We start from the raw sequence: 24015 nt of genomic DNA, 5'->3' as shown, positions 1-24015 counted from the left end.
TGTGGTGTGTATGTATGGGGATTGTAGCTAGTGGGGTGTTCTAGTTTAGTCTATGTCTTAGTCTTTAGTCTATGGCTGTCTGAAGTGGTTCTCAATCAGAGGCAGGTGTTTATCGTTGTCTCTGATTGGGAACCATATTTAGGCAGCCATATTCTTTGAGTTTGTCGTGGGTGATTGTCCTTAGTGTCTTGATGGCCTTATTCTGTGTTAGTGTACACTAGTATAGGCTGTTTCGGTTTTCGTTACGTTTATTGTTTTGTAGTGTTTGTATTTAGATTCGTGTTTCGTTTGTTGAATAAACATGGATCGCAATCTACACGCTGCATTTTGGTTCAACTCTCCTTCACCACAAGAGAACCGTTACAAATTCATTAAAGAGCAAAAATAAAATTACATAAACGGGGCTATTAGCAGTACGTAGACAATGTGCGGGGGCAGAGGTGTGGACTCGAGTCACATGACTTGGACTTGAGTCAGACTCAAGTCATAATTATGATGACTTGCAACTTGACTTTGACTTTAACACCAATGACTCGTGACTTTACTTGGACTTGAGCTGACTTGATACACGCCCCAAACTGACTTGATACCCTCCCCAAGCCCAAATATGAAAAATTACGCTATTAAAAAAAGTGTGCAGCGCATCAACTCTTAATTTAACGGATTACAGTGTTAATTGGACAGCAGTCAATCAAATTGTGCCAGCTGAGAAAAAGTTGCGCGTGGTAATGCAGTGGAACGTTTCCGAGTGAATTCAGATGGAGCCCTTGGAAAGATGATACCCAAAATTATTATTTTCGGATATAAAGACTACGCTGTATCAACAAAAAATGGATTGCAACTTGCAAAACATGCGGGAAGAAAATTACAGACGGAGGCGCAACAACGGAAACGTGATCATTACACCCAAGATTGAGCCTGAACTGACAGTTTGTAGCCTAAATCCTGCCTGATGTTACTGCTGTTCCTAAAGCCATTGACATACTGTATGTTAGCCTACTGTAACCACACAAACAGGGTGTGTTAAGGTTGGGCGATTGTGTACAAGCCTACATTGCCCAATTGCGCCCCATAGCGATCCTCGATAGTTGATTGCTATTGGGGGGGGTCTTTCTAATGGCTACCCATAGAAAAAATAAAGTTTATTTGGACAGTAATACATATTGTGTAAATGTAATATACTAACTATTACTCTTGTTAAAAATATGAAATGGTATTACATTTGGTGAAGAGCACATTATGACTAGGAATTCAGACTTGACTTGAAACTTGTCGGTCTTGACTTGAGACTTGACTCGGGACTTGAGTGCTAAGACGTGAGATTTACTTGTGACTTGTAAAACAATGACTTGGTCCCACCTCTGTGTGGGGGCACAGGTTAGTCGAGATAATTGAGGAAATATGTACATGTTGGTAGAGGTAAAGTGACTATGCATAGATAATAAACAGAGAATAGCAGCAGTGTAAAATTGGGGGGGACGAGGCAATACAAATAGTCTGGGTAGCCATTTGGTTAGCTGTTCAGGAATCTTATTGTAACGATGTACTCAGAGAGTCAGGAAGCAAGTTCAGGGAGTAAATACATGTAATTAATAAATGAACAAAACAAGAAAAACCGACATGAAACAGGAACAATGACGACTGAGGAAGAAACCAAAGGGAGTGACATAAAGGGCAGGTAATCAAGGAGGTGATTTAGTCCAGGTGAGTATCATTATGCACATACTGCTGGTGACAGGTGTGTGCCCTAACGAGCAGGCTGGCGACCTAGAGGCCGGAGAGGGAGCACATGTGACACTTAAGCCTTTTGGTCCTAGACTTGGCACATTATGCAGTGTGTGCAGCAATGCGCACACGGCAGTAGGCTATGAATGGCAGATGTTCCAAAATGCAATCAATTAGTGGGAAAACACCATTTTCAAAAGTGACCGCAAATATGATTATGTATGTAATGCATTAGAAAGGTGCCGTTTTATAGTCAAAATTATCTTCACCAAACTTGAAACTCAAGCACCACCGATGAATGCCAGTGAGGCTTTACACCGGTTGTAAAGCGGATTCATGTGCTTAATTTGTAGAAGTCATTCGGCCACTTTAGTTGTGATACAAACCTTATAGGCCCATGGGCTAGGCTACATGAGTTGCGCGACTATGATTTGAAAAAAGTTGCAAAAAAACGGAATGCTCTGTTTCTTGCCTTACTGCACCAGCTGGGCATCATTCACAAGTGAAATATATATAATTGACAAGTGATAGGCTAATATTGTCATCAGACTATTCTTTATTTAATCTTATCTTTACATATACTAAATAATATATATGTGAATTTTTTATATATTTAGAATGGACCATGATCATGCACCTGTATCGGAAGAGGGAGGGGGGGTAGGGAATACATGTCATCTATGCACTTAAATAGTGAATGGAGAACACTTTTCCCATGGTTCATTTTCATGCCAGCCAGGTAGGCTATACTTCTGTTGTAAAGAGAAGCAATGTACTTAATAATTGTTGGGGATAAGGGGCCGTATTTTCACTTTGGATGAATTGCGTGCCCATAGTGAACTGCATACTACTCTGTCCTAGATTGCTAATATATGCATATTAGCATTACTGTTGGATAGAAAACACTCTGAAGTTTCTAAAACTGTTTGAATTATGTCTGTGAGTATAACAGAACTCATAGGGCAGGCAATCTTCCAAACAGGAAGTGAAATTCTGAATGTGGGTCAAATTTGACGTCATCGCCCCATCCCTTCCAAATAAGATATGGATATGTTAGCACTTCCTACGCCTTCCACTAGATGTCCTCACTCCTCATTCACTCCTCATTTAGAACGTGGAATGGAGAATCTGGTGTGAACTTTGACCGAATGGGAGGGGAAATAGTCACTATCTTGGCAGAACTCAATTTCCCTGTGGCGCATTTGTCGGTTGATGTCACCGTCGTTCCATTTGGCTGCAGATGAAAAAGTATGATCCGGTTGGAACGTTATTGGATATATATGAAAATAACATCCTGAAGATTGATTCTCTACTTAGTTTGACCAGTTTATTCGACCTGGAATGTATCTTTTGGAAATTTTCGTCCGAGTTCTCCTGGACCAGCGTCAGCTTTTGGGCACGTGAGCTGAAAGTGCTAGCAAAAGCAGCTAATTGGACACTAGTATTGGACATTATGGAACATAACAACAATTTATTGTTGAACTAGGACTCCTTGCACTGCATTCTGATGAAAGATCATCAAAGGTAAGGGAATATTTATGATGTAATTTTGTATTTCTGTTGACTCCAACATGGCGGAGAAATATATTTACATCTGAGTGCTGTCTCAGATTACTGCATGGTAGGCTTTTTTCGTAACGTTAAAAAAAAATCTGACACAGCGGTTGCATTAAGAACCAGTGTATCTTTAATTATATGTATAACATGTTTCTTTAGTCAAAGTTTATGATGAGTATTTCTGTTATCTGGCGTAGCTTTCTATAGTTCCTCCAGATATTTTGGAGGCATTTCTGAACATGGCGTCAATGTAAACCGAGATTTGTGGATATGAAATGCATATTATCGAACAAAACATAAATGTATTGTGTAACATGTCATATGAGTGTCATCTGATGAAGATTTTCAAAAGGTTAGTGATTCATTTTATCTCTAATCCTGCTTTTGGTGGTGGTCTAACATAAATATATGTTGTGTTTTCGCTGTAAAACATTCTAAAAATCGTACATGATGGGTAGCTGAACAAGATGTGTATCTTTCATTTGCTGTATTGGACTTGTTAATGTGTGAAAGTTAAATATTTCTAAAGAATATTTTTGAATTCCCATTGAATTGCGCCACCTTTTCAGCTGAATGGGGGGGGGGGGGAGTTCCCCTAGGGGATCGCCTTGCCATAACAGGTTTTAATATTAGGTAAGTTGAGAAATAAATATAGTAGACCAAGCCTATAGAAAGCTGATGGGATCCTCCTCGTTTTAATAGAGACCATCACTCTGTTTTCTTGCGCAATTACATAGCCTATAGGAATGTTGTGCAACATGAGATCATGGAGTGTTTGATTAGATTTTCAATTACATTTGCATTGATGTCAGATTGATCAGAGGGACAATAGGGTATCCTGGAAGGATATTGACCTCATCCCATGAGTAGAGGATGCCTGGTTATTCTTTAAAAGTGCTTTCCTCACCATCTTAAATAAGCATGCCATATTCAAAAAATGTAGAACTAAGAACAGACATAGCCCTTGGTTCACTCCAGACTTGACATCCCTTGACCAGCACAAAAACATCCTGTGGCGTACTGCATTAGCATCGAATAGCCCCCGCGATATGCAACTTTTCAGGAAAGTTAGGAACCAATATACACAGGTAGTTAGGAAAGCAAAGGCTAGCTTTTTCAAACAGAAATTTGCGTCCTGCAGCACACCTTCCAGTTCTCCACTGCCAATGACTGGAACAAATTTCAAAAATCACTGAAGCTGGAGTCTTATATCTCCCTCACTAACTTTAAGCATCAGCTGTCAGAGCAGCTTACCAATCATTGCACACCCAACTACCTCATCCCCATATTTTTATCTATTTTGTGTTCCTTTGCACCCCAGTATCTCTATTTGCACATTCATCGTCTGCACATCTAATTCTCCAGTGTTTAGAAAGCTAAGGTAACTGAGCTAAACGACTACCGCCCCGTAGCACTCACTTCCGTCATCATGAAGTGCTTTGAGAGACTAGTCAAGGACCATATCACCTCCACCCTACCTGACACCCTAGACCCACTCCAATTTGCTTACCGCCCAAATAGGTCCACAGACGATGCAATCTCAACCACACTGCACACTGCCCTAACCCATCTGGACAAGAGGAATACCTATGTGAGAATGCTGTTTATTGACTACAGCTCGGCATTCAACACCATAGTACCCTCCAAGCTCGTCATCAAGCTCGAGACCCTGGGTCTCGACCCCGCCCTGTGCAACTGGGTACTGGACTTCCTGACGGGCCGCCCCCATGTGGTGAGGGTAGGCAACAACATCTCCTCCCTGCTGATCCTCAACACTGGGGCCCCACAAGGGTGCGTTCTGAGCCCTCTCCTGTACTCCCTGTTCACCCACGACTGCGGGGCCACGCACGCCTCCAACTCAATCATCAAGTTTGCGGACGACACAACAGTGGTAGGCTTGATTACCAACAACGACGGCCTACAGGGAGGAGGTGAGGGCCCTCGGAGTGTGGTGTCAGGAAAATAACCTCACACTCAACGTCAACAAAACTAAGGAGATGATTGTGGACTTCAGGAAACAGCAGAGGGAACACCCCCCTATCCACATCGATGGAACAGTAGTGGAGAGGGTAGCAAGTTTTAAGTTCCTCGGCATACACATCACAGACAAACTGAATTGGTCCACTCACACAGACAGCATTGTGAAGAAGGCGCAGCAGCGCCTCTTCAACCTCAGGAGGCTGAAGAAATTCGGCTTGTCACCAAAAGCACTCACAAACTTCTACAGATGCACAATCGAGAGCATCCTGGCGGGCTGTATCACCGCCTGGTACGGCAACTGCTCCGCCCTCAACCGTAAGGCTCTCCAGAGGGTAGTGAGGTCTGCACAACGCATCACCGGGGGCAAACTACCTGCCCTCCAGGACACCTACACCACCCGATGTCACAGGAAGGCCATAAAGATCATCAAGGACATCAACCACCCGAGCCACTGCCTGTTCACCCCGCTATCATCCAGAAGGCGAGGTCAGTACAGGTGCATCAAAGCTGGGACCGAGAGACTGAAAAACAGCTTCTATCTCAAGGCTATCAGACTGTTAAACAGCTACCACTAACATTGAGTGGCTGCTGCCAACACACTGACACTGACTCAACTCCAGCCACTTTAATAATGGGAATTGATGGGAAATGATGTAAATATATCACTAGCCACTTTAAACAATGCTACCTTATATAATGTTACTTACCCTACATTATTCATCTCATAGGCATACGTATATACTGTACTCTATATCATCGACTGTATCCTTATGTAATACATGTATCACTAGCCACTTTAACTATGCCACTTTGTTTACATACTCATCTCATATGTATATACTGTACTCGATACAATCTACTGTATCTGCCTATGCTGCTCTGTACCATCACTCATTCATATATCCTTATGTACATATTCTTTATCCCCTCACACTGTGTACAAGACAGTAGTTTTGGAATTGTTAGTTAGATTACTTGTTGGTTATTACTGCATTGTCGGAACTAGAAGCACAAGCATTTCGCTACACTCGCATTAACATCTGCTAACCATGTGTATGTGACAAATAAAATTTGATTTGATTTGATTTATAAATTGTAATTTTGCCACTATTGCCTATTTATTGACATACTTCCTTAACCTCTCTAGGGTATGTGGGATGCGTCCCACCTGGCCAACATCCAGTGAGATTGCAGAGCGCCAAATTCAAATACAGAAATACTCATTTTAAAAATTCTGAAAAGATACAACTTTTTTACATAGGTTAAAATATTTACTTCTTGTGAATCCAACCACTGTGTCAGATTTCACGGCGAAAGCATACCTTACAGTTATTTGAGAACATAGCCCAACAGACAAATCAGTACAAACAGTAACCAGCCAAGTAGAAGAGTTACACAAGTCAGAAATAGAGATAAAATTAATCACCTACCTTTGATGATCTTCACATGTTTGCACTCAGAAGACATTAATTTAATTCAATAAATGTTCATCTTGTTCGATAAAGTCTCTCTTTATATCTGAAAACCTCCGTTTTGTTCGCGTGTTTTCTTCAGTAATCCACAGGCTCAAATGCAGTCACAACAGGCAGACAAAAAAATTCAAATTGTATCCGTAAAGTCAAACGATCTTTATATTCAATCCTCAGGTTGTTTTAGCCTAAATAATCGATAATATTTCAACCGGACTATAACGTTGTCAATATGCTCTAGTCGGCTGGCCCTCGCTACATATTCGTCGCCAGACCCACTGGCTCCAGGTCATCTACAAGTCCATGCTAGGTAAAACTCCGCCTTATCTCAGTTCATTGGTCACGATGGCAACACCCACCCGTAGCACGCGCTCCAGCAGGTGTCTGGAGATGACTGATCATCCCTAAAGCCAACACCTCATTTGGCCGCCTTTCGTTCCAGTTCTCTGCTGCCTGTGACTGGAACGAATTGCAAAATCGCTGAAGTTGGAGACTTTTATCTCCCTCACCATCTGCTATCTGAGCAGCTAACCGAGCGCTGCAGCTGTACATATTCTATCGGTTAACAGCCCACCCATTTTTACCTACCTCATCCCCATACTGTTTTTATTTATTTACTTTTCTGCTCTTTTGCACACCAATATCTCTACCTGTACATGACCATCTGATCATTTATCACTCCAGTGTTAATCTGCAAAATTTTTATTATTCGCCTACCTCCTCATGCCTTTTGCACACAATGTATATAGACTCCTCCCCTTTTTTCTACTGTGTTACTGACTTGTTAATTGTTTACTCCATGTGTAACTCTGTGTTGTCTGTTCACACTGCTATGCTTTATCTTGGCCAGGTCGCAGTTGCAAATGAGAACTTGTTCTCAACTAGCCTACCTGGTTAAATAAAGGTGAAATAAAAAAAATATATATATATATATATAAAAGGTAAACAAGAAAGGCACTCTCTCGGTCGTGCGCATGAAAAAGCTCTGTGATACGGCAGGGTCCACTCATTCTGACTGATCTTACTCCCTAATTTTTCAGAAAACAAGCCTGAAACTATTTCTAAAGACTGTTGACATCTAGTGGAATGCATAGGAACTGCAATTTGAGTCCTAAGTCAATGGATACTGTCATGGCATTGAATAGAAAACTACAACAACAACAAAAATCCTACTTCCTGAATGGATTTTTCTCAGGTTTTCACCAGCCAAATCAGTTCTGTTATACTCACAGACATTATTTTAACAGTTCTGGAAACTTTAGAGTGTTTTCTATCCAAATCTACTAATTGTATGCATATCCTATTTTCTGGGCCTGAGTCGAAGGCAGTTTAATTTGGGCATGCTTTTCATCCAAGATTCCAAATGCTGACCCCTACCCAAGAGAAGTTAATCGTATACATTTGCACACACTGTATATAGAATTTTTTATTGTGTAATTGACTGTACGTTTGTTTATCCCATGTGTAACTGTGTTGTTTGTGTCGCACTGCTTTGATTTATCTTGGCCAGGTCACAGTTGTAAATGAGAGCTTGTTCTCAACTGGCCTACCTGCTTAAATAAAGGTGAAATAAAACAATGAAATAAAAATAGAGTGCTGAGTACCAGAAGGTCAGCAGATTTGATAGGCTACTAATGACTATCAGCAGCATCAGAGCTTGGAGAAGTCTAATTACCATGACTAAACTGTCATGTGGAATTTGACGGCCTTCATGACTCATGACAGCCGGTGTGGCAGTAATACGGTCACCGCAACAGCCCTAATCTACACACAATACCCCATAATGACAAAGCAAAAACAGTTTTTGCTAATTTATAAAAAATAAAATAAAAGTATTACATAAGTATTCAGACCCTTTACCCAGTTCTTTGTTGAAGTACCTTTGGCAGCAATTACAGCCTTGAGTCTTCTTGGGTATGATAATACAAGCTTGGTGCTCATGCATTTGGGGAGTTTCTCCCATTCTTCTCTGCAGATCCTCTCAAGCTCTGTCAGCATGGATGGGGAGCTTTGCTGCACACCTATTTTCAGGTCTCTCCAGAGATGTTTGATTGAGTTCAAGTCCAGGCTCTGGCTGGGCCACTCAAGGACATTCAGAGACTTGTCCCGAAGGCACTCATGCGTTGTCTTGGCTGTGTGCTTAGGGTCGTTGTCCTGTTGGAAGGTGAACCTTCGCCCAGTCTGAGGACCTGAGTGCTCTGGAGCAGGTTTTCATCAAGGATCTCTCTGTACTTTGCCCATTCATCTTTGCCTTGAGCCTAACTAGTCTCCCAGTCCCTGCCGCTGAAAAACATCCCCACAGCATGATGCTGCCACCACCATGCTTCACCATAGGGATGATGCCAGCTTTCCTCCAGACATGATGCTTGGCATTCAGGCCAAAGAGTTCAATCTTGGTTTCATCAAACCAGATAATCTTGTTTCTCATGGTCTGAGAGTCTTTATGGGTCTTTTGGCCAACTCCAAGCGGGCTGTCATGTGCCTTTTACTGAGGACTGCCTTCCGTCTTGCCACTCTACCATAAAGGCCTGATATGGTGTCATGCTGCAGAAATGGTTGTCCTTCTGGAAGGTATTTGGTCACCTCCCTGACAAAGAACCTGATGGGAGGCCAGCTCTAGGAAGAGTCTTGGTGGTTCCATTTAAGAATGATGGAGGCCACTGTGTTCTTGGGGACCTTCAATTCTGCAGAAATGTTTTGGTACCCTTCCCCAGATCTGTGCCGACACAATGCTGTCTCGGAGCTCTACGGACAATTCCAGCAACCTCATGGCTTGGTTTTTGCTCTGACATGCACTGTCAACTGGGTTTGTGTCTTTCTAAATCATGTCCAATCAATTTAATTTACCACAAGTGGACTCCAATCAAGTTGTAGAAATATCTCAAGGATGATCAATGGAAACAGGATGCACCTGATCTCAACTTCGAATCTCAGAGCAAAGGGTTTAGGTACTTCTGTCATTATGGGGTATTATGTGTAGACTGCTGAGTAACTTATTTTTATTTAATCCATTTTAGAATAAGGCTTTAACGTATCAATATGTGAAAAAAAGTAAAGGGGCCTGAAGACTTTCCAAAAGGCAGTGTATATACTCAAAACTCAATAACTGTAGCTAATACCTCAATAAATGAAAACACATAGGTTTTTGTATCTAAAATGGCTTTGAACACCACACATGATATGTAGGTAGCAAGGATTTGTCTGCCTCACACATTCCTCCAATTGCAGTTGCATTTCACTGGTCAGAAACAATATAAAATAGTCTTAGTCATTTAAAATAAATGTATATCTTTGATATAGACAATTATTGGTGCCACAGAGGCCTAAAGTCCTAAGAGAAAGCAATTAGTTGACTTACTGTATGTTTGGATTCTATGTTTATTAAATATGTAGTATCGTTCCTTGTGGTGCCTTGCAGCTCCAATGGACTTAATGATTTAGCATACAGAAATAAACAAGCAATCGCAAGTTTACTTCTTAATGCCTGGATCATTTTAAATAAGATTTGGAAAGAATGGACATTTAATGAAGTTTCCTTTTTACTTTGGCATTACTGTGTAGTCTTGACATCAGCCAAGTTTCATGAAAGACCAGTTTTCAAAAGAATTGCTAATTTTCTTTGACAACACAAGACTAATAAATATTCAATGAATAGTAATTGGACAAAATCCACTCTTGCTCAAGGTCATCTTTTGATAACTCTTTCTTGATTTGCTTATTTCATCATCTGTTTCTTCCCATGTACTGTATAGTTTGCACTTGGGTTTTAGTAACACTTGAAATTCAGTTACACTTCAGTAAAACTTGTTTCAGAGTATTTCACTGTATCAGACACACTTGAAACACGGTAAGATTTGTTTCAGTAACACTTGCCCATTTCAGTGGAAATTCAGTGACCTCAACAAAGACCATCCCAGAAGCTGCTAACTTTAAAGCATGGCGGGGATGGTGAAAAGCAAAAGCGACGAGACAGAGACGCTTATGGGTGTTGATGGAGAGCTGACGCAACGTGTCACATCATATAAAGAGAGTGCCATCTCTCCTGGCCAAAGGACGTTGGGGCCGGTCTGTTTAGCTGAGAGGCTCTGATAACAAGACTCTCACCTGACGTCGGTGCCATGACCTTGGGGGAGTTCAGCTCATCCTGGGCCATCCAGGAGAAGTTCCAGTAACCTCGGGGGACGCCCAGTCCGGATCGACCTGCCAGCGGCTCCCCTGGAGGAAAGAGTAGAAGACATGGTCACAATAATGCAACACAACAAACAAGTAATTACTTTGAAGGAGAACGGAATAAAGTTCAATGTTCGTATTCGTTGTTTATTCAGATACACATAATGAGAGGGGGACAGGTGAGAGAGGGTTGAATAAAGAGGTTGATCAAGGAATCAAATGCCAATTCCCCAGGGGCCATGTGGGCCAACATTTATATTTTTAAACGAGTGGGGCAGTCCCATGTTTCATGTTTATTGGATTGAATAGAGATAGAGGAGATGTGCTGAAATATTGTAGCAGTGGGCCAGAGGCAGTGGCTCTAGACCACCCCAGTCCGCAACCTCTGGCACTTTTTTGATGTATTTCTACATAATTCAGTAATGATCATCCCGTGGTGTGCCTGCATGCTTTGACAATGTGCCATTCATTTCTCTCGACTCAAGCGTTTAAGTAATCAAATTGTTGCCTGTTGTTTTTACACCAGACACGCTGTTAACAGAGATGACAGTGGGTAGAATTATTCGTTTTTCTGTTCATCAATTTAATCTCAAATCTCTAGATTCCTTTGTTCTCTACAACAATGTTGAAATACATATATTTTTTATACTTTCTCTTTAAAGTTATACATTTTATCTGGACCACTATAAGTATCTACTGATATCAAATCAAACTGTATTTATCACATGCACAGAATACAACAAGTGTAGTCCTTACTGTGAAATGCTTACTTACAAGCCCTTAACCTGTTAACAAACAGTACAGTTCAAGAAGAGTTAAGAAAATATTTACCAATTAAACTAAAGTTAAAAATAATAAAAATAACCCAATAACATAACAGTAACGAGGCTATATACAGCGGGTACCGTTACCGAGTCAGTGTGCGGGGGTACAGGTTAGACGAGGTAATTTGTACATCTAGGTAGGGGTGAAGTGACTATGCATAGAAAATAAACAGCGAGTAGCAGAAGTGTACAAAACAAATGGAGGGGGTCAATGTAAATAGCCCGGTGGCCATTTAATTAATTGTTCAGCAGTCTTATGGCTTGGGGTTAGAAGCTGGTAAGGAGCCCTTTGGTCCTAGACTTGATGCTCCGGTACCGCCTGCCGTGCGGCAGCAGAGAAAACCGTTTATGACTTGGGTGACTGGAGTCACTATTATATAGGTCCTGGATGGCAGGAAGCTTGGCCCAAGTGATGTACTGGGCCGTGCGCACTACCCTCTGTAGCGCCTTATGGTCAGGTGCCAAGCAGTTGTCATACCAGCCGGTGATGCAACCGGTCAGGATGCTCTCGATGGTGCAGCTGTAGAACTTTTTCAGGATCTGGGGACCCATGACAAATCTTTTCATTTTCCCGAGGGGAGAAAGTTTTTGTCATGCCCTCTTCACGACTGTCTTGGTGTGGTTTGTCTATGAGAGTTCATTGGTGATGTGGACACCAAGGAACTTGAAACTCTCGACCCGCTCCACTACAGCCCTGTCGATGTTATTGAGGGCCTGTTCGGAAAAACACCAAACATCACAATGAGGTGAAGGTTAAGGGATCAAGGGCTTCTAATGTTTCTAGCCCAGTTCTATCACTGCAGACTCCTGAGAACAGCATTCACTATGAGTACCGTGGGATATGTACTTCATTTGTAGCGTTTCAAGTCTCGTTTTGCTATAGTAGATCCATAATGACACCATAATGATTCCAGCAGTGAGTTATTGGCAGTATGGAAGTGTGTATTTGTTAACTTACTTACTTCTATATTGATCTGTGTATAACATGTTGATATCAAAGATGATACTTCTCCACTCGAATACACAAAACATTAAGAACACCTACTCTTTCCATGACATAGACTGGCCAGGTGAATCCAGGTGAAAGCTATGATCCCTTGTTAAATCCACTTCAATAAGTGTAGATGTAGTGTAGCAGATAGGTTAAAGAAGGATTTTCTAGCCTTGAGACATGGATTGTGCATGTATCACACCCTGATCTGTTTTGCTTGTCTCCACCCCCCACCAGGTGTCTCCCATCTCCCCTCATTATCCTCTGTGTATTTATACCGGTGTTCTCTGTTTGTCTGTTGCCAGTTCGTTTTGTTCGTCAAGCCTACCAGCGGTTTTCCCCTCGCTCCTGTTTGTTTCTAGTTCCTGTTTTCTAGTTTTCTAGGGTTTGAACATTCTGCCTGACCCTGAAACTGCCTGCTGTACTGTACCTTTTGGACTCTGATCTGGATTACTGACCTCTGACTGCCCTTGACCTGTCGTTTTGCCTGCCCCCTCTTCTAGTAATACATTTTTCTTCCCTAAAACTTGATACTATGTGTGCCATTCAGAGGGTAAATGGGCGAAACAAAATATTTAAGTATCTTTAAACGGGGTATGGTATTAGGTGCCAGTAAGTGCCAGGTGGGAAGCATTGGTATCAATTATGGGCACTTTCTATGTATTTATACGTAATCCAGTAATGATCATCCCGTGGTGTGTCTGCATGCTTTGACAATGGGCCGTGGATCGATTGTTTATGGCTCACATACCCAATTCATGTTTCAAGCCCCCCACCAACGACAGCGCTCACAGGGATGTTGACTCCAATGCTCCCCACAGTTGATTCAAGTTTGCTGGATTTTAATTTTGTTACACACGGAAAACTGTTGAGCGTGAGAAAAACAACAGCTTTGTAGTTCTTGACACACTCAAACTGGTGCGCCTGGTACCTACTACCATACCATGTTCAAAGGCACTTAAATATTTCGTGTTGCCCATTCACCCTCTGAATGGCACACATACACAATCCATTTTTGAATTGTCTCAAGGCTTAAAAATCCTTCTGTAACCTCTCTCCTCCCATTCATCTACACCGATTGAAGTGGTTTTAACAGGTGACATCAATAAGGGATCAAAGCTTTCATCTGGATTCACCTGGTAAGTCTATGTCATGGAAATGTTTTGTACACTCAGTATATATTCTGTGTCATAAAGTCTGTAGCACTTTGAATGTGAAAGAGCCCCACAAGGGTTTCAAATATGCCACTCACACAAATATAAGTTTGGTCCCTCGGTTTCCCTGACTTTGTTTAAACCCTCAAAACTGGGAAGCAATTTGATTTGGAACCAATTTATGTTTTGATGCTATAAAAGAGATGGGGACAGTAGTTAATTAGAAGTACCTAAGATCTGCTGAGGGCTTTTCTTTCTCTCCCTCTGTCATTCTTATGTTTATTTCTGTCTTATGTTCTTTCTCTACGTCTCTCCCTTCTGTCTTCATAGTTGTAATGAGTGAGATGATTCATGCAATACACTGTACCTTTACAGGGGCAAACCAAAATCTTTTAATAATTTCAAATGAGCACTAAAGGGGGATCGATATTAAACAAAGCATGACTTCCATAAGCCAGGGAGCACAGTGTAAAGTGCCTTGCAAAAGTATTCATCCCACTTGTCGTTTTTCCTATTTTGGTGCAGCGCAACCTGTACTTTAAATGTATTTTTATTTGGATTTCATGTAACGGATATAGACAAAATAGTCCACATTGGTGAAGTGAAATTAAAAAAAAATCATGCATATGTATTCATCCCCTTTGCTATGAAGCCCCTAAATAAGATCTGGTGCAACCAATTACCTTCAGAAGTCACATAACTAGTTAAATAAAGTCCACCTGTGTGCAATCTAAGTGTCACATGATCTCAGTATATATACACCTGTTCTGAAAGGCCCCAGAGTCTGCAATACCACTAAGCAAGGGGCACCACCAAGCAAGCGGCACTATGAAGACCAAGGAGCTCGCCAAACAAGTCAGGGACAAAGTTCTGGAGAAGTACAGATCAGGGTTGGGTTACAAAAAAATATTCAAAACTTTGAACATCCCACAGAGCACCATTAAATCCATGATTAAAAAATTGAATTAATATGGCACCACAACAAACCTGCCAAGAGAAGGCCACCCACCAAAACTCTAAATACAGGGAAATTCTTGAGGGAAACCTGTTTCAGTCTTCCAGAGATTTGAGACTGGGACAGAGGTTCACCTTTCAGCAGGACAATGACCCTAAGCATACTGCTAAAGCAACACTTGAGTGGTTTAAGGGCAAACAATGAAATATCTTGGAATGGCCTAGACAATGCCCAGACCTCAATCAAATTGAGAATATGTGGTATGATTTAAAGATTGCTGTACACCAGCGGAACCAATTTTACTTGAAAGAGCTGGAGCAGTTTTGCCTTGAAGAATTGGCAAAAATCCCAGTGGCTAGATGTGCCAAGCTTATAGTGACATAGCCAAGATACTTGCAGCTGTAATTGCTGCAAAAGGTGGCTCTACAAAGTATTGACTTTGGGGGGTGAATAGTTATGAACGTTATCATTTTTTTTGTCTTATTACTTGTTTGTATCACAATATAACATGTTTTGCATCTTCAAAGTGGTAGTCATTTTGTGTAAATCAAATGATACAAACCCCCAAAAATCTGTTTATTTGTTGAGCTTGACTTCAAAGACACAGGGATTATATTTGAGCAAAATGTATATAGGTATAGTGGAGTATAAAATGCTCTTGCAGAGACTCCAACGCACTCTTATGTGTACACTAGTTTTTCCTCTTTTCCACTCCCTTTTCATACCTCTCCAAAGGGCCTCTCAAATGCCAGCATGTACATTTGTACTGGCGGCAGAGAGGTCAGGCACAGAAGAGCAAAAATTGTGATACAACAGCGCAGTTTAATAATAAAAATCACCGTAAACAGAACAATCAATACAAAATGGTACAAAACCCGTCGCACACCAGAATAACATGCACAAGAACTTAAAAAAACAATTCCGGACAAGGACATGGGGGGAACAGAGGGTTAAATACACAACATGTAATGATGGTATTGAAACCAGGTGTGTGGGAAGACAAAAAAAAGGAAAATGAAAAGTGGATCAATGATGGCTAGAAGACCGGTGACGCCGACCGCTGCCCGAACAAGGAGAGGAAACAACGGTGGAACTCCTGCCGCATTGAAGGGTCCAACACGTCCTCGACCGGAACCCAGCACATTTCCTCCGGACCGTACCCCTCCCACTCCACGAGATACTGAAGGACCCTCGCCCGACGCCTCAAATCCAGTGTGGAGCGACCAGAGTACTCCAGGGCCCCCTCGATGTCCAGAGGGGGCGGAGGAACCTCCCACACCTCAGACTCCTGGAGCGGGCCAGCCAGCACCAGCCTGAAGAGAGATACATGAAACGAAGGTTTAATACGGTAACCCATAACAAACCTCGTTCCCTTTCCTCAGGACTTTAAATGGCCTCACTAACAGCGGACCCAGCTTCCGGCAGGGCAGGCGGAGGAGCAGGTTTCGGGTCGAGAGCCAGACCCAGTTCCCCGTTGCGAATACCGGGGCCTCACTGCGGTGACGGTCTGCGTTCTCAGTATGCACTGGAACGGAGAGAGGTTAGTGGAGGAGTGGCGAAGCGAGTTCTGTGCCATCTCGGCCCAGGGCACGAACGCCGCCCACTCCCCCGGCCGGTCCTTTCAATAAGACCGTAGAAACCTGCCCACATCCTGGTTTACTCTCTCCATCTGCCCATTACAGACGCCCAGCGGGACACTGGACGGGAGCGGGTTCTGCACGTAATGCATGCTCAATGTCCGCGTCCAGCTCCCACACTACCGGCGCCACCAGGCAGGGAGTTTGGGAGTAGGATCCATGGCCTGCTCCTCTGTGTCATACAGCCGTGACAATGCGTCTGCCTTCACGTTCTGGGAGCCTGGTCTGTAGGAAAGGGTGAAAACAAAACGGGTGAAAAACATGGCCCACCTTGCCTGGCGAGGGTTCAGTGTCCTTGCTGCCCGGATGTACTCCAGATTGCGGTGGTCAGTCCAGATGAGAAAAGGGTGTTTAGCCCCCTCAGGCCAATGTCTCCATGCCTTCAAGGCCTTGGCGACCAAGCACCCTGCGCACCAGGGACACATGCTCGGCGCGTGTAGCGGAGTATATCAGAATGTCATCTATATACACCACTACACCCTGCCCATGCAGGTCCCTGAAAATACTGTCTACAAAAGCTTAGAAGACTGATGGCGCATTCATCAACCCGTATGGCATGACGAGGTACTGAGGTGGTACTGAACGCCGTCTTCCACTCGTCTCCCTCCCGGACACACACCAGGTTGTAAGCGCTCCTGAGATCTAGTATTGTGAAGAAGTGCGCCCTGTGCACTGACTCTATCGCTGTGGCAATGAGCGGTAGCGGGTAACTATATCTCACAGTGATCTGGTTCAGACCTCAATAGTCAATACACGGGCGCAGACCTCCCTCCTTCACAAAAAAGAAACTTGAGGAGGCGGGTGAAGTGGAAGACCGAATGTACCCCTGAAGCAGGGATTCGGAGACATATGTTTCCATAGCCTCCATCTCTGCCTGTGATAGGGAATACACATGACTCTTGGGAAGTGCAGCGTCTACCAGGAGATCTATCGCACAATCGCCCCGTCGATGGTGTGGTAATTGAGTCGCCTTTTTTTTGGAGAAGGCGAGAGCCAAATCGGCATATTCATGAGGAATGCGCACGGTGGAGACCTGGTCTGGACTTTCCACCGTAGTAGCACCAACGGAAACCCTTAAACACCTCCCCAAGCACTCTCGCAACCAGAGAGTGAGAGCCCTCTGTTGCCAAGAAACAGTGGGGTCATGACAAGCTAACCAGGGTAGGCCTAGCACCACGGGAAACGCAGGAGAGTCAATAAGGAAGAGACTAATTCTCTCCTTGTGACATCCCTGCTTCACCATGCCCAGCGGAGCGGTATTCTCCCTAATCAACCCTGACCCTAATGGTCGACTATCTAAGGCGTGAATGGGGAAAGGCACAGCCACTGGAACAATGGGGATCCCGAAACTATGGGCGAACGATCTATCTATAATTCCCAGCCGCGCCTGAATCTACGAGCACCTTATGCTGGGAATGCGGGGAAAAGTCAGGAAAAATTATATACAAAAACATATGTGCAACTCCTCAAACTGGTCCAACGCCGCATCTCCCTCTCGCCACACGGCGTTGGCCCACTCCAAGGCTTTCCCGGTGAGGCACGAGACGAGGGAGGATGGTTGCCAGGAATAAGTCTAGCTGCAACAGGAACCCCTAGCAGTTTGCAGCTGCCCCATCGTATTCCTGGGGAAGGGAGAGACGAATCCCACTGGGACCAGGAGAAGGGGGCGCGAGTAGTCGAGACCCCGGTTGTGCTGGTGGAGGCGCTGGTAGAATTCCCTGTCTCTCCCAGCGGTCCATTCTCTGGATTATACGGTCCATGGCGGTGCCAGGATGGTGGAGCATTGCTGCGTGCTCCTGGACGCGCTCCTCCACCCCTATGCCCGGGGAACCTGCTCCTGCTGACTCAAAGTTTGGTCCAGAATTCTGTAAGGGGTGCGTACTGGCGGCAGAGAAGTCAGGCGCAGGAAAGCAAAAACTATGTTACGACGGCGCAGTTTAATAATAAAAATCCCCGTAAACAGAACAATCAATACAAAATAGTACAAAACCTGTCGTGCACAAGCACTTACAATAAACAATTCTGGACAAAGACATGCGGGGAACAGAGGGTTAAATACACAACATGTAATGATGGAATTGAAACCAGGTGTGTGGGAAGACAAGACAAAACAAAAGGAAAATGAAAAGTGAATCGATGATGGCAAGAAAACCGGCGACACCTACCTCCGAACGTCGCCCGAACAAGGAGAGGAACCAACTTCGGCGGAAGTTATGAAAACATTATCATACATGTTTATAAAAGTCCTTTCAGTCCATGTCAACCAGGGCCTCGGCACTATCTGACTGTATTATTCAAAAAATTATTTATGTGGCGATGGTTGAAGGATCATCTCCCACAACAGACTCAATTTACTTCACATCAGTTTCACCAAACAACCATTAGAGCAGTGGTCACCAAAGTAGTTCATGATGTATATAACACTGGTGGCCTTTGTTTCACCGTGGTGCAACGAGCCAGAAATAAACCCAATTGCCCATGGTGGATAAACAGGAATGCTTTATATAGCGAGGGGATCTGCTTTGGGATATGAGACTCACAAACACAGACAGAAGGAGGCATAAGGAATAGAGCAGTCAGGTGTCGTTCGCAAATGTGCTAAATACTTTTCCAATAGGCAAACCCAGCACCAAACTAAAATACTGAGCTTCTACTCATGGTGAGAACTTGAAGACAGACAAAAAAAGTATTACATTAAGAGCTTTGCCAAATTCCCCACATCCCCCATTCCCTCTACCCCCCCAAACCCCATTTCCCCCATTCTGACTAGAGACCACTTCTGACATAGTTAAGCCATGCCCTCCACCCTCATCCCTCATTCATGTTCTCAATGACCAGCATGTTACTACGATTAATGAGGTCTAAACAACCCACCTGTCCACCCATCCAATGGTAGATGATTCACTGGTGATGTTCAGGCAGTATATATTTCCCATTAAAATTAACACCTGGGTTCCAATCAATTCATAAAAGCTCCAGTTTCTGATACCAAGTGAGTAATAAGTAGCAGGTTAATTTCATTGCCCAAGGTTGTTTTGGGCAATTGAGGCAGGGCACTTATGATATAGGGCTTATGCCATTCGGAGAGGATCATTGCATTAGTTGAAGTAAAATCATAGTACCAGGGCATGCTCCAAGCCATGTACAGTATTATGGAGTCACTCAAGTGGGGAATGTACTGAGATATTTGCCTTCAAGTCTTCAGGCAAAGGTTACCGATCACACAAGGAAAGCTTGGCAAACTAACCTCTTGGATTATTCTTACTGTGGTATAATATTTAATACAAATATTTAAATTCATTTGAAAAGCAACAGGCAACAAAGCACCATGCAGCTTTACAATTTGTTCAGGGAAATTGTGGCTTTTCAAGACAGTCTCTGTCAGAACACAGAGATACTAAACAAGTTTGAAAAATATTACATTTAAATACATTTCAGGTAAATATAGGACACAAACTATCATGACAACTTTTTTTAACCATTCCCACAACTAGTTGCAGATGCTGTGAAGATCCCTATCTATCAAATATTCTGTAACCAAAAGCCCAAGTATGATTATTACTAAAAATATTTCAGGTGGGTATAGGACACCTAAGCTAACGAAACATGTGCTTAACCTTTCCCTACAGCTTGTTGTTGTTGCTGTGAAGACAACGACCTATTAAATATTTAACCATCATTTGTTTTATGACTGCCACGTTTTGGGGAAAACCCCTCTGGACATCTATGATATTTGACATGTGTTCCAACGTTCAAAAGGTACTGTTTACATTCTTTCTGTTGTGTGCTTTGTTCACAGTATTCCCTTTCGATGCTGCTGCAGGAGAGCCCCCTACCTCATGTCGACAATGGAGATGTCAAGCACGTGTCATTGTTTGTTAGAGAGTTTCAATATTTTACCCCTGTTGCTGCTTGCTTCTGCCAGCGTTTTCCACAAGTGTTTGTATTTTTGGCACTCAGACAATTAGCAGTCACAGCATGCGACAGTAGAGTAGTGCCACTGGGTTGGAGCTTTTGAGTGTAGTACATTGGAGTTAAGTTGTGTCTACAGATGCCGTATCTTAATTTAAACCAGTTCCACACATCAGGAAAATAATCCTGCAGCAACAGGAAATGTGAATTGTTATCTGGATTATAATCATTGACATTTTTTTGTAGGGGTTGATACATCTTTTGTTCGTGCAAATCAAGTCTGAAATGTTAAAGTAGAATTGACATGATTCAAACCCCGAAGTCATTAAAAGTTGATCACATTATATGGCATCTGTAGTTATTTTCAATCGAGCAATTCTTCTACCTTAATCAGTTTGGATTTTATACCAAAATCCGTGAATTTTAAAGCTAGTGTACATCTACCCCACATCTCCTCTGGTACACAGAAACCTTGTTTGAATAACAACAATGTATCCTTCCTTCCTAATTCCTTCAGGTAAGCACATATCTTGAAGTGGTTGGATAGGTGAAAGCAAGGTTAGGTTACCACCCTATTACTTTCGCCCATTCAACCAATTCAAATCTGCCATTACTTTTTTAAGTAACTAAGTGTCACATGATCTCAGTATATATACACCTGTTCTGAAAGGCCCCAGAGTCTGCAATACCACTAAGCAAGGGGCACCACCAAGCAAGCGGCACTATGAAGACCAAGGAGCTCGCCAAACAAGTCAGGGACAAAGTTCTGGAGAAGTACAGATCAGGGTTGGGTTACAAAAAAATATTCAAAACTTTGAACATCCCACAGAGCACCATTAAATCCATGATTAAAAAATTGAATTAATATGGCACCACAACAAACCTGCCAAGAGAAGGCCACCCACCAAAACTCTAAATACAGGGAAATTCTTGAGGGAAACCTGTTTCAGTCTTCCAGAGATTTGAGACTGGGACAGAGGTTCACCTTTCAGCAGGACAATGACCCTAAGCATACTGCTAAAGCAACACTTGAGTGGTTTAAGGGCAAACAATGAAATATCTTGGAATGGCCTAGACAATGCCCAGACCTCAATCAAGCGGTCCATTCTCTGGATTATACGGTCCATGGCGGTGCCAGGATGGTGGAGCATTGCTGCGTGCTCCTGGACGCGCTCCTCCACCCCTATGCCCGGGGAACCTGCTCCTGCTGACTCAAAGTTTGGTCCAGAATTCTGTAAGGGGTGCGTACTGGCGGCAGAGAAGTCAGGCGCAGGAAAGCAAAAACTATGTTACGACGGCGCAGTTTAATAATAAAAATCCCCGTAAACAGAACAATCAATACAAAATAGTACAAAACCTGTCGTGCACAAGCACTTACAATAAACAATTCTGGACAAAGACATGCGGGGAACAGAGGGTTAAATACACAACATGTAATGATGGAATTGAAACCAGGTGTGTGGGAAGACAAGACAAAACAAAAGGAAAATGAAAAGTGAATCGATGATGGCAAGAAAACCGGCGACACCTACCTCCGAACGTCGCCCGAACAAGGAGAGGAACCAACTTCGGCGGAAGTTATGAAAACATTATCATACATGTTTATAAAAGTCCTTTCAGTCCATGTCAACCAGGGCCTCGGCACTATCTGACTGTATTATTCAAAAAATTATTTATGTGGCGATGGTTGAAGGATCATCTCCCACAACAGACTCAATTTACTTCACATCAGTTTCACCAAACAACCATTAGAGCAGTGGTCACCAAAGTAGTTCATGATGTATATAACACTGGTGGCCTTTGTTTCACCGTGGTGCAACGAGCCAGAAATAAACCCAATTGCCCATGGTGGATAAACAGGAATGCTTTATATAGCGAGGGGATCTGCTTTGGGATATGAGACTCACAAACACAGACAGAAGGAGGCATAAGGAATAGAGCAGTCAGGTGTCGTTCGCAAATGTGCTAAATACTTTTCCAATAGGCAAACCCAGCACCAAACTAAAATACTGAGCTTCTACTCATGGTGAGAACTTGAAGACAGACAAAAAAAGTATTACATTAAGAGCTTTGCCAAATTCCCCACATCCCCCATTCCCTCTACCCCCCCAAACCCCATTTCCCCCATTCTGACTAGAGACCACTTCTGACATAGTTAAGCCATGCCCTCCACCCTCATCCCTCATTCATGTTCTCAATGACCAGCATGTTACTACGATTAATGAGGTCTAAACAACCCACCTGTCCACCCATCCAATGGTAGATGATTCACTGGTGATGTTCAGGCAGTATATATTTCCCATTAAAATTAACACCTGGGTTCCAATCAATTCATAAAAGCTCCAGTTTCTGATACCAAGTGAGTAATAAGTAGCAGGTTAATTTCATTGCCCAAGGTTGTTTTGGGCAATTGAGGCAGGGCACTTATGATATAGGGCTTATGCCATTCGGAGAGGATCATTGCATTAGTTGAAGTAAAATCATAGTACCAGGGCATGCTCCAAGCCATGTACAGTATTATGGAGTCACTCAAGTGGGGAATGTACTGAGATATTTGCCTTCAAGTCTTCAGGCAAAGGTTACCGATCACACAAGGCAAGCTTGGCAAACTAACCTCTTGGATTATTCTTACTGTGGTATAATATTTAATACAAATATTTAAATTCATTTGAAAAGCAACAGGCAACAAAGCACCATGCAGCTTTACAATTTGTTCAGGGAAATTGTGGCTTTTCAAGACAGTCTCTGTCAGAACACAGAGATACTAAACAAGTTTGAAAAATATTACATTTAAATACATTTCAGGTAAATATAGGACACAAACTATCATGACAACTTTTTTTAACCATTCCCACAACTAGTTGCAGATGCTGTGAAGATCCCTATCTATCAAATATTCTGTAACCAAAAGCCCAAGTATGATTATTACTAAAAATATTTCAGGTGGGTATAGGACACCTAAGCTAACGAAACATGTGCTTAACCTTTCCCTACAGCTTGTTGTTGTTGCTGTGAAGACAACGACCTATTAAATATTTAACCATCATTTGTTTTATGACTGCCACGTTTTGGGGAAAACCCCTCTGGACATCTATGATATTTGACATGTGTTCCAACGTTCAAAAGGTACTGTTTACATTCTTTCTGTTGTGTGCTTTGTTCACAGTATTCCCTTTCGATGCTGCTGCAGGAGAGCCCCCTACCTCATGTCGACAATGGAGATGTCAAGCACGTGTCATTGTTTGTTAGAGAGTTTCAATATTTTACCCCTGTTGCTGCTTGCTTCTGCCAGCGTTTTCCACAAGTGTTTGTATATTTGGCACTCAGACAATTAGCAGTCACAGCATGCGACAGTAGAGTAGTGCCACTGGGTTGGAGCTTTTGAGTGTAGTACATTGGAGTTAAGTTGTGTCTACAGATGCCGTATCTTAATTTAAACCAGTTCCACACATCAGGAAAATAATCCTGCAGCAACAGGAAATGTGAATTGTTATCTGGATTATAATCATTGACATTTTTTTGTAGGGGTTGATACATCTTTTGTTCGTGCAAATCAAGTCTGAAATGTTAAAGTAGAATTGACATGATTCAAACCCCGAAGTCATTAAAAGTTGATCACATTATATGGCATCTGTAGTTAT

At 42.7% G+C, this 24015-nt stretch overlaps 1 protein-coding gene across 1 annotated transcript in view; it reads right to left on the bottom strand.

The window, feature by feature from the left end:
- The window catches only part of LOC139384404 (ALK tyrosine kinase receptor-like), a 658145-nt gene that overhangs the window by 403773 nt on the left and 230357 nt on the right, over positions 1-24015 (bottom strand). Inside the window, 1 exon segment of the mRNA XM_071129162.1 lies at positions 10836-10946. Coding sequence (XP_070985263.1) covers positions 10836-10946 — 111 coding nt within the window.

This window comes from Oncorhynchus clarkii, chromosome 26, assembly GCF_045791955.1.
Source record: "Oncorhynchus clarkii lewisi isolate Uvic-CL-2024 chromosome 26, UVic_Ocla_1.0, whole genome shotgun sequence".
NCBI classification, from domain to species: domain Eukaryota; kingdom Metazoa; phylum Chordata; class Actinopteri; order Salmoniformes; family Salmonidae; genus Oncorhynchus; species Oncorhynchus clarkii.
This window is presented reverse-complemented; position numbering and strand designations above follow the sequence as displayed.